The 17,198-nt window shown below is 42.1% G+C and overlaps 1 protein-coding gene across 1 annotated transcript in view; it reads left to right on the top strand.

Annotated features, from left to right (window-relative positions):
• Positions 1-8,885, top strand: part of LOC105834137 — a 70,624-nt gene extending 61,739 nt beyond the window's left edge. The window contains exons 11-14 of the mRNA XM_036289089.1: positions 1,243-1,581; positions 1,881-2,093; positions 3,525-3,675; positions 4,211-8,885. Of these exons, the coding sequence (XP_036144982.1) occupies positions 1,243-1,581; positions 1,881-2,093; positions 3,525-3,675; positions 4,211-4,959 (1,452 nt within the window). The 3' untranslated portion in view covers positions 4,960-8,885. The remainder of the gene's footprint in view (positions 1-1,242; positions 1,582-1,880; positions 2,094-3,524; positions 3,676-4,210) is intronic.
• Positions 8,886-17,198: the final 8,313 nt, after the last annotated feature.

The following is a 17,198-nucleotide window of genomic DNA, read 5'->3' as shown; positions in this document are numbered from 1 at the left end:
ATAAATTTTTGCACCGTTGTCAATTTCATGAAATAATTTTTTCAGAGAAGATAAAAAAAAGAATTGAAAAATTGATTAGATGTGAAAATATTTATATTCCACGGATGTTTTTTGCGAAATTTTTTTATAATAATATTCGATTCTCTCAATTACTTGTTAATTATTTATAGCGCTTAATATCGATAACGCGAAACCGTGTTTATCGATCTTATCCGACAACTAATTCGCATTTACATTAAAGCCGCAGTTACGCCGTTGATTGTCTGTCATAAGTACGGGCTTTGGTCATATGCCTCATAACGAGCATGTCTATCACTTGATAAACGCGTCGTTTATAACAACGACGTGTAATATACAATCTCCCGTAATAAGGGGATAACGGCATAACATTACTGTGACGTCATTTTATTGCGATTATGTAAGCCAGTGGGAAATACGGTTATATATATAGAGGATCACGTTGCTCTAACAGATTGGATTGCATGGCAATTTACGCAAACGAAATTGGCGTACTCCATCTTCATTCTTATTTCGAACGCACATTGATTTCCTCTGAGGATTTCACGCTCGCACCATTTACCTATTCCGTTTCATTAATGCAGCATGCTTTCGAGTAGTGTCTCAGTATTGCGAAAAGTACCCGAGCACCGCACCTCCAGACGAATTATACAACCGCAACACGTTGATCTATTCCACTGACGTCAGCGTACAGATTCGGAAACGAGAAATGCAATTCGCTTTTATCGAAATATCTCACAATCGTTTTCAGTGCCAAATGCATGAACACACAACAAAAAGATTATGCCTCATGGTGTCATTATTGAAAATTCGAGGAATTATGTGATGATACGTTTAAAAAAAAAAGGGCAATTAATCGTAACATAGATAAATATTTATCCAATGAGTAATCAATAGATGATGATAGTTGCGATATTTTTGTGACGATGTGCAATGATCATTTAATGTAAATAAATCGACTGTTCAAGTTCCGATCAAGATGATATACTTTTCACGTCAGGCCTCGCTCTACGGGCAACTCTCTATCGTGTCACATTCCAGGGGCGCCATAAATGCATTATTGAAAACGGCTCGACCAATTGAGATCCCTATTTCACATAGCTCCTCGATTTAATTAACGCGCCACCGGCGCGTTGTCGCGCCTTTCCCGGTGCATTCGATGGAGCACGTATTCCGGGCACGGTGTGACCCCGATGTTCTCCAAAACTCAATTAAAATTTCCAGTCGGAGGCCAGCGCTCTGCTCGAGAGCGATGCCAGGGTAGGTATCGCGGGCCGCGCGAGGAATTTAAGGCACGACGTGCAGCGAAAGATCTCAAGGCTGCGCCAGGATCGCGCGTCCTCGGAGGCGTTTCCGTGCAGTGCGAGCAGCGTTGAGAGCCTGCCGAGCGGCAGCGGTTCGAGCACGCAGGCCCTGGTACGCGCGGGAAGCAATCACAGCTCGATATCCTGCGAGGACAGGGATGCCGCCAGCCCGACGTCCATCGGTCCCGTCCTGTGTCGAGCGAGGGCACTGGTGGATTACACGCCCAGTCCTTACGACAAGGACGCGTTAAAGTTCAAGGTTCGTCCTCGTGATAATCGACCTACGACCGAAATTCCATCCGTGAACGCTTACAAATTCGTAATTATTCGCAACTTGTATTGCAATTGATAATGTATCTATAATATACTCTCTACTGCTCGCTGTTTTTAATTAACTCGAATGGAAATACTTCGGAATTCGTGTGTCATTTTCGGGTATTTTATTGGCTTTTGTTTTTTAAGAAGTCACATCTAAAAGGAAACTTGATAATGCGCGATTGAATACATCGTTACGAAAGGGTTTCCCTTGCGAATGCTCGCGTGGCAACGTTGTTTCAGAAGGGAGACGTAATCGATGTGGTACAGATGAACAAGAGCGGACTGTGGAAGGGCTTCGTGCATAACAGGACAGGCCTCTTCAAGTTCATAAACGTCGAGATACTGAACGACAGGGTGCCCAGGCGGGGAGAACCGGAGCGGGGCAAGTGGGGTCAGAGATACAGGCAGAAGCCGGGTTCCGTTCAAGAGCTCTTGCAGAGAATGAATCTTCAGGTAGAGAGAGAGCAAGAGAGCGAGAGCAATATCTCGCCGCGGTGCGAACAAACTGATTCGCATTTGCATGACGTCGAATGCAAAGTAGAGAACTTGCTTTTATATATTTCTTTATTCGGTGTTCCTATCGCACTATCATTCTTCGTTCCCCGTTATCCCTTCTCTCGCGTCCTCCCACACCATCGCATCAGCTTTCTAGCTTATGGCAACTCGTAGGTCCCGCAGACCGTGACGAGTCCTTTTTATTCGATTCCCTCCTTCCTATTCGTCTCCTCCTTTCCGTTTTTCGCGCTCCTCGTCGCCGCCTTCCTCATTTTTATCCTCACTCGCTATACGTCCTAGTATTTTCTTTACTTCCTTTTGGTTTGTTTGGTTTATTTTTTTTTTTCGATTTAGCTCTAACATTCGCTATATACGGAATATGTCCCGAAATTGCAAATTCTTTTTAGAAAAAATTGACTCTAAATTTATCATAAAATTTACAAGTAAAAGCACATCAAGTAGTTCCCTTGAATATTATGTATAGTCTCGCAATTCGGCGGTAGATTCAGCGACTTTATCGTGATGATTCACTGTCAAGAGGCGTGTCTCACAGTCTCCAGAGTCGAAGGTACGGAAGCGACAGGAAGGGATGGGACGAAATGATAGGGCGAGGAGTCGCTGTACCGGAAACGTCGTTTCCGATTCAGGAAGCCGTGCCACTTAATTAAGCCGCTATAATCGATCGTTTAATGAGCGTCTCAGATTCGTGTGCGTCTTTTCACCGTCCCAGTATACACTTAAGTAATTGAAGCCCGAATAGTCCTCTGTGAGAATTATATCAGCGGATGAAGATCCTCTTCTCGGCTGATTGCTCGAGATCGTTAAATCTCCCATAACTATACAGTCCGTCTGAAATGTTTGATTATTGAACAACTAAGAGGTCGCGAGGTACTTTAAATTCTTTGAAGTGAACTTGTCGTAATTACGATGCCCCTTCCTACTAAATCAAGCTCACTGAGATCTTTCGTCTTATCCCTTAGACATAGTCTCATCATATATTTCGCAGAGAACAATTTTTTCTTTACGCACGACTTTTGTAAGTCGACTAAATGAAAGAAAACAGAACTCATTGACAGAAAGGACATCACGGAAAAAGAAAACATTTTTCATTTCTCTCTGAAATTTACTTTTTATTTGAGATTATATCAATTTCAATGCATTATCCAAATCACGAAGATATAACATTTAGTTCGACGCTTTCCAATCAGAGTATGAGAAATGTTGCTGAGACGAGAATTCCGTAAGCTTCTTAAGGATAATTTTATAAGAATTCCGTAAGCTTCTTCCAAGTATATTAAACTGCGAGCGCATTTCATTGTACAAGTGAACTACTCGAAGCTCTGTTAAGATGGAAGTATCGTCTCAAAGATGAATGTTGCGCTCGCGCAGGAACATATTCCAGTTTTTGTGCTGAACGGATACGAGGATCTAGAGCTCTTCAGGGAGTTAGAAGCGGCGGATCTGGACTATTTGCGTATACATCAAGCCGAGCATCGTGCCAAGATACTCACCGCTGTGCAACTCCTACACGATCTTCAGTGTGAGTATACCGAACGCAACGGCTACTTATGTATTATTCACATCTCCCCAAAGCCCTTTTCATCATCGTTGCTATTTGTTTGCTGCATATATCATGTTACAATTAATACACAAGTTATACATCTTTAAAATCGCGTTGTAATTTCACATAAGTGGGTTAGCTCTCTCATTATTCTTGATGCAAAGGAGATTAAGAGTATAATAACTTAAGCTGCTAAACCTTGCTCTCTCTTTAAAAACTGCAAGATATGAAAATAAGTAGTTTCGTCTAAATTTTTTTCTTTTTATTTTACTTTATATTTTATTTTGCTTTATTTGATTTTACTTTTGATATTTGAACTTATTTAACTTTTCACTCTGTTTTTATTTGCTTTCCAAAATGTAAATATTTAAAGAGAGAGCGTTGTAAAAGTATATCATACGGACGTAGTAATATATTGATTTATTTGCGTACATTAGTTAAAATCTGCTAATAACTTATTGAATCGGGCACGAAATCTCACGCCCGCGTGCGTCTTCTTTCCGCCTTATTACAGCGGGTAGCGAGGGTGACCTGGCCTCGAGTTCGGAGGGCGACGAGGTCAGTCGTTTGGTTTTAACCTCCGGCCAGACGTCTGGCCACTGTTCGCCATTTAACCGACGCCAGTTCCCACGGGACTCCGGCTGCTACGATGCGCACAAGAATACCACCAGTCGACGGACCATCAGCCCGGAATCGACCACGACGTCGTCGAAGCTGTCAAGGGAGAACAATCTGGACGGCGCGACGGCGGTAACGAAGAACACCAGCGGTACTGGTGCTACAGACGACGGTCTGACCGATCCAAAAGATGACTTTCATCCCAACATACCGATCACCAGCTCGGTAACCGGCCAGAAAGAGAATCAGTTTGAAAAATCGCCGTTACTGCGGGGTGGCAACGTGCGATACATTGCGAAGAGGGGCAACTTTGGTGAGACGGTGGTGATCGAGGACGCCTGCGAAGGCGGCCAGAAATTGGGCGGTATGGTCAAGTACATGGTCGGTGGTACTAATGATCTCGGCCTTGAGGGCACCGGCAATGTCACCGGCCTCAGCCAGCGCGGTTGCCTCAGCGAGAAGTCCAGCGACTCCGGTGTCAGCTCGTCCAGCATTAGCTCGGCGCCTCCGCCCAGGGACAAAGTACTTGCAACCGCCAGCGCCGTGTCGGACTCGCCGACCAAGAACTTCGGTAGTTTCAGCAGAGCGTCGCCGACTTCTCAGAGCGGTAGCAAGAGTCAGAGCAACGACGGGAGTTATCAATAAGAAAAACGGCATAAATCGCCAGAAGACCGGCCGATTTGCGGTGCGATCTTAGGTCGAAGGTAAGACATACGAAAATAAGAGACTCGTGCAATTAAGCGACACTGGAGCGGCCTTAGTTCAAATTCAAAAAGGATTTACACGATCGTCTTCAGGCTATGATTCGTCCACGAGATATCGAGCAATATCGAGATCAATAATTATCTCAAACACTTTATATCCAACGAAAGATGTAATACTTCCGAATAATAGCGATCTTGACGAGCGTACTTGACAATGTTTCTTCCATTTCGGATAACTCGCAGAATAAAAGCAGTTCTGACGAAATTGCTAACGATAGATAATAAATAATTGACATTTGCCACCATGTCCGCTCGTTGCGATGACTATCGCGCGCTCAATCGCATCTCGATTTGAAATATATCTCGCAAAAGCAATATCTCATTTCCTGTTATTGTTGTTGGCAAAGTACCGAGGGTCACTCACTTTATTTGAAATTTCTGTCACGGGCGCGAATGGAAATTCTAATGTCTCTCGATGTAACACCTTCCCGATATTAATGTCGGAAAGGAAACATTTTGTTACCCTTTGGTTACGCGATGGGAAGAACTGACACAAGAATTCAGTGAAATTTTAGCAGTTGTAACAAGGGCTCCCCGGAGCATCGGCAAAGTTCTTCGCGTTTACGTCCGCGTTTCGGTCCGAACCGAGATGCATCTCGAATAAGCGCTCGGCATCTCGAAACCGCCAAGTCACATCGCGCCTACGTATAGCCGTGTAATTAATAATAAGCAAATACTATGTGATACGGTAGCAATATAACGATCGATTAAAGGTCGAATACGTAAAAGAGAGAAGAAGTAACAACGGCCGGCGACCGTAATTTGCGTTGCACGATTCGTCGTCGCGATTCATCGCCATTACGTACAATAAGTGTAAAAAGGAAAAAAAAAGGAGAGGAAAAAAGGCACGAACGAAGATCCAATATAACGTTATGCGTCCGTTAGTTTTGATTTCGCGTTCGATACTATCTGTCGGTTTCATCTTCGTCCGGGACGACCTCGCGATTAATCACAGCAAATGCTATATAGTTCGCCCGACGAGCTTCGTCAAAAACTGCCACACCGTTATCGAGTTCTCGTCTCTCGTTTAACGGCGATCTCTTATCTTGTATATTTTGGACCTCGCTTTTTTTTTTGTACCGCCCGTTTGATCACGTCACTAGGAAGTGACGCGTGTGCGCGTAACCGTGCGCAAACGAGACGAAGTTTTACGAAAATCGTCCCGAGACACTCGCGACAATTTTTCGCTTATACAATACGGCGCGCAAACTCGTGAGGATCCATCTTATTAAACAGTAGTAGAGAAATGCGAATTATCACAGGATGCCTTACGAGCGTTTTTCACTTACTTAGCTGAATTTACGCGACCTTTCAATAAAGCCCGATTATACGAGCGCGTCGACTCACGAGGAAGTATCTTCTACTTATAATACTTTTCATATACGTTCGCATATATAATTTTGTACGGAGTAGCGAGAACGCCCGAAGTCTCCATAGTCTAGCGGCGCCGATTAAAACATTCGCTGCATTCGTCACTCGGACTTTGCTTACTGTTTTAACGACCGACAATCCCCCATCGTCGATGCGACTCGTCAGTTCTTCGACACGATGGTAAACCCATGTACATGTGTGTATATTGACCACGCCACGGGAGGAAGAAAACGTTGAAAGTTACAGAGATTTTGTATGTACATATAAATAATTTTACGCGTAGGATTTAACGATGTTTTGTATTGACCTTGCCCGTTTGCCAAAACTTAAGACTATAGGCTATATATACGCGATATGTACACATTATATCGTACCGTTGGATCTTATGTACATCTCTTGTATAGTGTAAAATCATAGATGAATTTATGAGACGCGGGAGCGCAATCAGAGAATGGGTGTTACGGGAGGAGCCGAGAAGCCCGATGGATAATAATAAATCTTAAGTAATAATTTTAGCTGTTACGAGACGCAGCGACGAGCGCATTATTAATTAAAATTGAAGGGAAAAGGAAATAAAGTACACGCGCGCCCGCCGCGAATGAACGAACGAGCGAAACAATATCGGCGGATAGCACGCGGAAGCGATCGGCGATATTAAAGAGTTTATCGCGATGCCATACTACGATAAATATGCTAAAGTCTCATATTGGACAGATTAATCGAAGAAGTATCTAAAAACGTAGACCACTCACGGTTTCTATCATTTTATAATTAGATGATCCGAAGATATTAATCGCAAAGTATCTCTTTAGAGGCACATGAGTGAATAAATTGTCTTTCTAAATTGCAATCAGTGACAAGTTTAAGTGTACAAAAATATCAGTGTATTTTCATTGATTTCACTGATTTTTTATTGATTGTAATTTGGAGAGATAACACGAATTGACATGTACTGGAAGTGAGCCAATACTTCGTGACGATCCATACGAGTTAAATTGATCGCTAGTTCAAGATTGTGGAAACCGTGGAACCGTAGTATTTATCGTATCTGAAGTATGTTATCGCGATAAGAGCCTATCGAAAGCATTTCGCACGACACACGCGTACACTTTTTACACAAATAATCATCATCCACGTAACGTAGAGCGTGCTTCTTCTCCAACTTCATCGCGCTACTACAATCACACCGCGGGGAATGAATTTGAAGGAGCGACAATGGAGATATCCGAAAATCGGCCCGAAAATCGACTGTGATTAGACCGAACGAGTAGTTGCAAGTTGCTTTTATCGACGTCGAGATTGATTAATGCGATTAACGCTCGATCGCGGCTGCAGCGTGCGATTTTCGTGCCGAGACCGAAGTTTCGCAATATCGGGATTTACGTCGCGTCCCGTCCGCGAGTAAGCTCCATCAGCGGGCACTTTTTTTATCGAGTTTGTGCGATGATCCGACGATCCGAAGGAGAGGCGCCGGGAGGACGTTTCCGATAAACGGTACGTCGATTTCGGTGATTTCTGCTAGTTTATCCGTTCCATCGAGAGTACCAACATGTGCGGAGAATGAGTGAAGTGATTGTTATTAAAGGGAGGGTTGAAACAGCGAAGGATGAGAGGAATGATTGAAAATTGTGTGCATGTGCGTCTATGTGTGCGTATATGTGCGATAGAGAGGCGCTGTGAGAGAGAGCGAGAGAGAGAGAGAGAGAATAAAAAAGGCGAGAGGGTCGACGTGATGTTAAATTTAGTAACGAGTTTATGAGAGTACGAATAGACACGATAGTGATTTTATTTAGCTCGGGAGAAAAAAAAATTACACGCAGCATTTGATGTAAATTCATTCTAATCGTAGACCCAAGGCGCAGAATAATCGAAATAGATAATTTTAAGCGTACCTTAAGGGAGAAGCGAGTCGTTGACAAAAGAAGGCCTATGGCGTCGCCTTGCACGATCCCCTCGCCCCCGCGCCCCTCGAAACGGCGAAGCGATCGCTTAGATAAATTTAATATTCGTCGATCGAGAACACACGCCACGAAGCGCGGCCACGCCACGAAGGGTCGAATGAAATTAAGCGTTTATGTAGCGGTCTAGTCCATTCTTCTCGCGTGATTAACGAATATAATGTACATAAAATAATAAAACGATAAAAGAAACACAACAGATTTAGAGAGAGAAACGGCGAGTCGCGACCGCGAATTAGCGCGCATCGTCGTACCTTTTTATAAGCTGATTTTGTATTTATTGATTAATTGCGGGGTTTATAGATGATCTTACACACACACACACACACACACACACACACACACACACACACACACACACACACACGAATTACACACGATTCTCATCGTCTCTCGGTTCTCATAATGATTTCCAATGATAAGTGTTAATTTATTGACTGTGAATAGAAATAAACGATGGAAGAGATTCAAACGAGAATCGTCTCGTACTTGCGCATATTTTACACTTGGCGAAAATTACGCCTGGCAAACTTCCGAATCCATAATCCACCTCATTATCCTTCTAAGTAAGAAGCAAAAGGCCAGCTACACCGATAAACGGTAAGTGCTTCATTAAGATAATATGTACAACGTAATCTCAAAATCCTAGCGCGCTCAGCTAACAATAAGCAACCTTTAATTAGTTGCTAAGATTTTTAAAGCCGAAGAAAAGCATTAATAATTAATGTTATATGTAAACAATAAAAAATGAAATTATGACCGATAATGTGAATTAAATAATTAGGCAAAGAAGAACGCCATTTTTTGATCGTATAATATATATAATTAATCCGTAATTTGTTAATAAAATTATACAAGTATTTTAAGGCGTTGATTAATAAACAAGCAGTTCTCTATTTCTTCATATTTTTTCATAGTGATTTATCTTGCTATGCTAAATTGGTGTAAAAAGTTTCTTCTTTCATCAAGTTTTGTATTAAATAAAGTCAGGTAATTGAAATCGAAAAAGGGCCTCTGGAAAAAAGAAAAAAAATTTCTTTTTGCGTGAAAAGAACACATCTGAGGGAACAATTTGCCTCGCCTAGTTTTTTACTATATAGAATATTCTTTAACTTTATAATAAATCTGCATCAGAATCTAACGGGTTTGCAGTGGCGCGCCTTGTGTGACGATTTCGCACACGTATTGAATTAATCATCGAGCAGCGACCGTGCCATTTAATTTTAACCAATGCAAAGCGAATCGCGGCAACGGCACCGCTCCTTCTTGCGGCCGCTGTTTCGGGAAATACGCCCGCTCAAATGGAATAATTAGATGGTTTCTTGCTCGATTAACGACCGCCGCTGACGTTAAGCGTCGCGATGTCGTTTCATAAAGTACGCGACACCAACTCCCGCTTTAACGCTGCCACGCGGTGCCATTAGCGGGAAGAAGTTCCGGGGGAGGTGACAGACGACTCCGCGTCCGTCGCTGGTAACTCCGCGCTTGCAAACTTCGCGCTTTGGTTATCTGCCATTACTTGGAGAGAGATCCTCTTATTTAACTATCCGCCTGCTCGCCCGTCGTTGCTCGTAATTGTGGAAACTCCGAGTGGAAACGCAGCCGTCTCTCGCAGCAGCGGCGGCGACGGCGCCCGGATAACGGTTCGGTGCGACGCGATCGTTATTCCTCATCGCTTCCCGTGGAATGAAATTAAATTATAAGCGTACATTTTACGCATCGGTCCGCAAAGAACTTTGATCCGCTGTTTCTACGTGCAATTAAGTATCGTCGGCTCTGGCGCTCCGGTACTGCTAATTGGAGACAATTAATGACGGAATCGCGCGATCTCATTACCGCGCGCATTAATTGACGTATAAAATTGTTTCCATTTAATTTCACCGACATGTTACTGTCCTCCCCCTCGTGATATCGCGCCGAAAATACGTCACCTGCTCGTTCAATGGCGTGTACGTAACGAGACGATCGCGCGCGAGAGAGATCGGGGCGATTCTTCAAAGAAAGTACTTCAAATAAAAAGCACTTAGTAATGTATGTAAATGCACCCTTCGAGGATCATTCCGAACGTTACGGCGTGTACGTGTCCATTCGTAAGCTTTATTTCGTACCCCAAGGGACAGCGGGAACTTTTAGTACGCTAGATTATGGCGGTAATAACTCGACGAGTTTCTTTACCGCGCGACTCGCGGTCCACGTGAGCAGATTCTTCATCCCCCGGGGGTGAGATCTAATTTAACTTTTAGGGTCGCGCAATCACGACGGGTTTCTGGGTAATTCACCCCGGCCGCCGTGAATTCAGTTTACGTATCTTGTATTACTCGCTTCGTTACGTCCCGCGCGTTACGTTTCACACGGAAAAAAAGGGGGGGAGAACCTCTTCACGATATATTACTCGACAATTTATCTCTACGACATTAAACGGCTGCTGCGCTCCGTTATTACGGACGTACGCGATACTAGTATGTGAAAGCAACGCCGCGCACTCCTAATCGATTAAGTCGTCACGGTGAGACGCTTATCTTCGCCCGTTACCTCAATTGCACGCGGAATTGACACGCGATTCATTGCCGCAATTTTAATAATATAATCGAGTTCCCGCTGTATTTCTTTAGCGCGAGATTTATCGCGCGAAGGAGCCGCGCCGCGTATAACGTGGCGGCGCCATAAATCGCGATCGGACATCCACTCTCCGATCCGTCCGTCCACTCCAATCGATCTTGGCGTTATCGGTCGCGCGATCGGGCAAAACGATCGGTTATACTTCGCACGGGGACTTTTGCGCTCCTTGCACGCCCAACAGCAACCTTAATTACTGTCCACGCTAATGAATCAAGCGGGGAGATATCGCTATCGGCACCGCGCATAGCTGAGAGAAGCCGGATGAAGCTCCGTTGCGAGATTGTTTTACACCCGAGGCGAGATAAAACCCGAGCGATTCTTCTTTCCCCCCCCCCCTCTCCTTCTCTTCGCTCCTGCCTTCTCCCTTTCCGCAACCTGCGGGGCGTTATGTCGAGAAAGCCGCGATCAGTTCATCTATTTCTATATTAGAGCCGGTGAGATGGCTCGTAAATCACATCTCTGCGTAAGCCTCTGCTGTACGTGCCACCCTAAATAACTACATTCTCCTGGTATTAATGAAAGCATTCCGATCGCACAGATTGCCAATGGAGGTAGCTAATATCCAGTAATTGCAGATCGCCTTCCGTAACGACGATAGCCCCCCGGGCATGCAATACGGTGTCGATTCGCGATGCGACGTCCGGAGATCGCAGTCGTAAGTTACGGACGACGCGATCAAGTGACAGGAGGATAATGTTAAAGGTTCGTGGGATGGCTATCTTTTTTTTGTGACACTTGGAGATACGTACTTTGCCTTTGGACTAACGCATTTGATATTATTTTTATCATTTAAATGATATGTAAAGTAGTATTCAAAGCTGCACGTTGAAAGAGAGAATAAATTCAAATTTTAAAAAATTCTTTGTAAATGCAAGACAGTAAGAATGTCAAGCTGCTTGTATTGCAAGTTAATAATACGATATAAATAATTTATCTCAAAAAAACTGCGTTATCGTAAAAGTTATATTTTATCTTTATTACATTACAATACACTTTATGTACGTTTGATTTCTTTTATATTTCAGATATTTGTAAATCATAATATCAAACAGCTTCAGCAACCTCTGCGAATATACTGTTATGCGTATTATATAATATATATGCAAATATTTGGTTGTTTCGTATCTAATTCGTTATTATCGGACTTGGAGCTATCCACGACAGGTAAGTACCTGAAATTTACATAGCTTGCCGACTAATTGGACCCTCAAAGGCGGAATCCTAGTAAACTTTGATAACTAGCCGCACCTTGTTGAGCAACTATTGTTCTGCTCAGTTTGCGAGCAACAAGTTGGGCACTGATAATTAGACAAGTTAAGACAACTATGACCGTCCACAATCGTTAGCCGATAATAGGATTAAACGTACTTATAGAAAGTGCCAATATAGGCGACAAACTACCCTCCGCAACTCCCTCCTATATATTACAAGTAATGAATTCAATCTTTCTCTTAGCTACTTTGAAAACTGCGTTAAATATTATGAGACAGCGTCAAACGCGTAGCCCAGAAATAAATCAATTGACATAAAAGACATGCGCCTAGAAAAGAAAACATTAATTACATATTAATGATTATACATCTTAATAATTCAGCAACATTGAAGTGAAGCTTCAGCTTTACAAAGATGATTCATCTTTTGTAGTTTTATAGACAGCTTCTTGAAGAAACTTAGTTTATTCTTTGGGATTTTTTTTTTTTTTTATTGAAACGGAATAATTACAATTGTTTATTTCGTATTCTTAATGTGTTATATGGATTTTACCCCACGTCATTTTCTAGCAAAAATAAAAGGCTTTGTAGTAAATACAAAGCTCTAAGCACGCAACAGAAAATATGTACGTAGCAAACTTGACGCTTAAAATATCAATCATGTACGCCGGGGCTCGTCATACATCCGGGATATATTCTCGCGCATTCTAAAACGAAATTCCGCATGCGTCATGAGCGAGGATTATATTTACTTAACGGCGTTCTGTCTCATAGTTTCTCGTTTCTGACAGAAACAACATCCCATTAATATCGTGATAGAGAAACGTAAGGTCGTTGCCGACTACGACGGAGAAACGGAGAAACCCGGTGCCTTGTATCATTGCGATACACAAACCGCACGCCGTGGTTACAGATCTAGATTAATAGAACGCCAGATGATGATGCCACACGCCGCGGTCTCTCAACGGAAGTAATCGTTACGCACGCACGCGGCACACGCAGCGTTCTAAACTCGCATAAGGAGTTAACGCGAGACTTCGCGTCTTCTTTAGAGGAGCTTGAAAGTTTCGAGTTTCGAAAAATTCTCGTCCCCAATCCGATCCGTAGTACGAAACGCCGCGTACGTATAGTTCATTCTTATTTCCTCTCTCGGAACCAACACCGGTATACATTTATAGAGTGCATACCGACTCTTTGCACTGCTACTTCCTGCAGCGAAACCTCTAGCCGCGGGATATCTATGCGATACACCGCATCTTATTCTATTCTGTTCCTCCTATCAGATTTTTCTCGATGTGTATCACGTGACGGGACTGCCGCCGAGATACGACCGAATGATATCCGGATTTCACGAAAGCGGAATATTTGATATTACGGAGAGAGAGAGAGAGAGACCTACGTATATACGTTCTTACCGACCTTTGTCGTACCGACAATTTGACATATCTATTTTCTAGCTTTCTTTTTTAAAATTATTATTTTACATCAGACTTTCTCGATGTTTTCACCTGCAGGCGCGTCTGCAACGTCGAGGGTGTAAGACAATCAGGGATACCAAATTAGCGCATGTATAGAGATGCGAGTGATTGATTTCCAACGCGCTATTTTCGCGAAGCACTTGAGAGGCAGAACGCCAAGAATAATACTTAGCTTCACTCAGCATTGGTAATTACATCCGATCTACGTTAATTAGTACGCCGAGGGTTTTAATTCCGACCGATATCTACCATGTCTGGCACACGTGAGCGTTGTTCATGATTGAGAATTCGCGACTCTAATTAGGATGTCTGAAGTGCTATTTTACTCCAGATGTCTCGCGCTGCTGTCGTATTTAACAGCGTAATCAATTATATAGCAGATATTTTTGGTTGACTGTATAGTACAATTTCAAGTAAATATTATGAGAGAAAAATTGATATATAATTAACTTTGTTTCCTAAATTATATATTTTAAAAATAATAATAAGTCCAGTTTAAAAAAGTCTTAACAATTTATTAAAAATCTATCTTACGTACTTAGATAACGTACTTGGAATTTAGAGAAGAGTTGCCGAATGCGTATCACTTAAGTTATTTTTTATTTACCATCTTTTATAAAAATATAAAAATTAAGTACAAAATTGCATGATTGCATTATCTTAGCTATGATCAAAAATTAATATTAGTTGTAATTAGTTTTTAAAATGTTTTCAACATACATAAGATGAAAGATGTCAAATTTTTATCCATGTTACTCATTTTTCATTTATTTTATATTTTTTTCACTAAACTTTGCTTATATTAATTAGAAATATAAAATACACGTGACGTGCAATTTAGACGACCGGTAAGCATTCAGCACCTCTCTTTAAATAACAATTTAACCCGTATCCAATGGTAATAAAAATATAACATTGTAATAAAATGACAAGTATGCATGTGGAACTCTTTCAACAAGCTCGAAGTAAAATTATTCACGTCAAATAAATCAGACACGAGGTCGCGCGTGGAAGCCGCCAGCAAGATCAATGGCCGACCAATAGCATTTTCATCTTCCATCGATACGTGCTGTAAAGAGTACGTGCGGGAGCGCGTCTGTCGCGCATTAAACACAAACCAGTCATTAATAACGCAGAACGTGGCACCTTTAAGGCTCGCGGCCATAAATTCCGCTGCCGCGACAGGAATGGCAGTTTATCCGCAGCACTCGAAATCTAATTTATTTTACAACGCGAGCACGTAACGCAGTTAATAGTACACGCGTACGAGAAACAAGAAGGTACGACAACATTTATTGAACGCGTCCAGATGAAATCTCGTACTTTTCCTTCTGCTACCCTTCTTCGCGACTTGTCGGTCGTGTTAATGAAGCAGACGGCGTTTTCCTCGGAGATTTTCAATCCGCACCTGAAAACGGCGCGGGTCGCGCGATAACTTCCGCTATGCACGGAGGGCACGGGTGTACCATCAACATAAATAATTATCCTCGCGCTCAGATATAATAACGTCCCGCGAAACTTGCTGATGCGGTATATCAACTCCGCCACGCCGATAGATCCCGCGCGTGCTCGGTTTGCTAATTAATTATTATGGTTTAAGGACGGCACTGACATTTCCGGGATACAGTCAGCTCTCGTATACGTCCGACTAGTCACGCTAACGACATGCACGTGCATCAATATGTGCACACGTAATAATAATACAATGTGATATGATATCCATCCAATATGCAAGCCTCGTCGAATGCTGCGGCACGTCATTATAGTGCCATTACATCGACAAGATGTAAACTGACAACGAAATGGAAATCTTTAATGGTATGTTCTGTGTCGCGCGGGACCGGGCACTCGTGTCCTGCACCCCTTTCCGGCAATTTTCGTTTATTCCCAGCCCGCATCTGCCTGGGGAACATCAAAGGGATCGCCACGATACGAAAATACGTAGATGCGAAGGGTGCAGCCGCTGGAAAGGCTGTCGAAGTATGTTCCTTATGTCATTTCGCGGGACGAAATCGTTCCGGAAGAGAGAAACGATTTAGGAGGAGAAGAGCACTCTAGGGCACGCTACATATGCGTTTTCCATTTTTCGAATAAAAGTTAATTTTCGCTTGCAAACACTCATTCTATCGTCGTCAATAGAATAAAATGATTGAGAGGGAAAATTTGTGATAAATAAAGATTGAAATCGAAATTATTATAAGGCTTTTATTCATTTCTAAATTAAATACTTGTAAGTTCTGAATTGATTAATGTTGAATCTAGAGATAATTTATAATACTTTAATAAATTAATTTAAATTTATCTTTTCAATCAATAGAAATTAATTTTATTACTCTTATGAATAATACATGCTGTGATTCAACGTTTCAATATTTCTCAGTAACATTTATGGAAAGTTATTTTTGTTCTACTAATTAATTTTATTATAATTGCCTAGTGTGACGCTCAAATAATAGTGTTACATCAAAATTTAATTTTCTCCGTGGAACATTTTTTCCTAACAAACTTTGTACGCTATAAAAATTAACAGACTAGCGTCAATGTCAAAGCTAGTTTAATATAATTAACAAATTAGCCGAATTATCGATCTTGTGATGACGGTTCCCGGACGGAGCACACATAAGCATTAATTAGTAGACGCGAGAGTTACCGGAAGTGTGGATGAGCCTGTCAATGAACAAGCAGTCTAATTCGGCCACGCTGACGCTTTCGGCTACATACGCGCGACACACTAGTGAAAGCGCGAATTTCCCATGTGAGCGTAGACACAGCGCGCAAGTGTACACAGAGCATGTAAATGATATAGTGTGAAAACGGACGCATACGCGAAAGGACAAATTTGTAGTACAAACTTCCTGTTTCGTGAAAAGGGAATTGCAGCCTCGCAGGATGTAGGGGGCAAAACAGCGAATAGACTCAACAAATTGCAATAAAAACGTAGATAATTCAATTCAGAAAGTTCTGTTTTTTTCATAATTTGTTTCGGTACTGTTGATAGTAAAAATTTTTATTTGATGCACAATTAAACATCCAATTAGCAATAATACTATATTTGCCTGGAAACGGATCTTTTTCGTACAGTAATTTGTGTGATGATTTGCAATGTTTGAAATTACAATGAATCGAAATTAAATTTAAAGCGATGAGACAATGTAACTGAAAGGACGTTGACAAAGCTGATGCATCGCGCATAGTAACACAGTCAAATCTATTGTCCTCATCGTACATGAAATAAATAACCCCATAAAGCTTACGTTAACTCATGCTATAAATAACTTCCGTGTGGCTGTCATGGTATATTCATTGACCGAAAGTGGGAAGGAAATATCGATATGCCTGCGAAGCACGGAACAAGCGATTCATACATCTTGGGATAAGGTGGAGACGATTTTTTCATCTAGAAAATCCACTGCTGGCGTCGATAACCACTTATCTCTCAGAAAAGCTCGGCTGTGAGGTGATCCGAGTCAGGAACCTTGATAC

This window comes from Monomorium pharaonis, chromosome 6 (assembly GCF_013373865.1).
Source record: "Monomorium pharaonis isolate MP-MQ-018 chromosome 6, ASM1337386v2, whole genome shotgun sequence".
Classification (NCBI taxonomy): Eukaryota; Metazoa; Arthropoda; class Insecta; order Hymenoptera; family Formicidae; genus Monomorium; species Monomorium pharaonis.
This window is presented reverse-complemented; position numbering and strand designations above follow the sequence as displayed.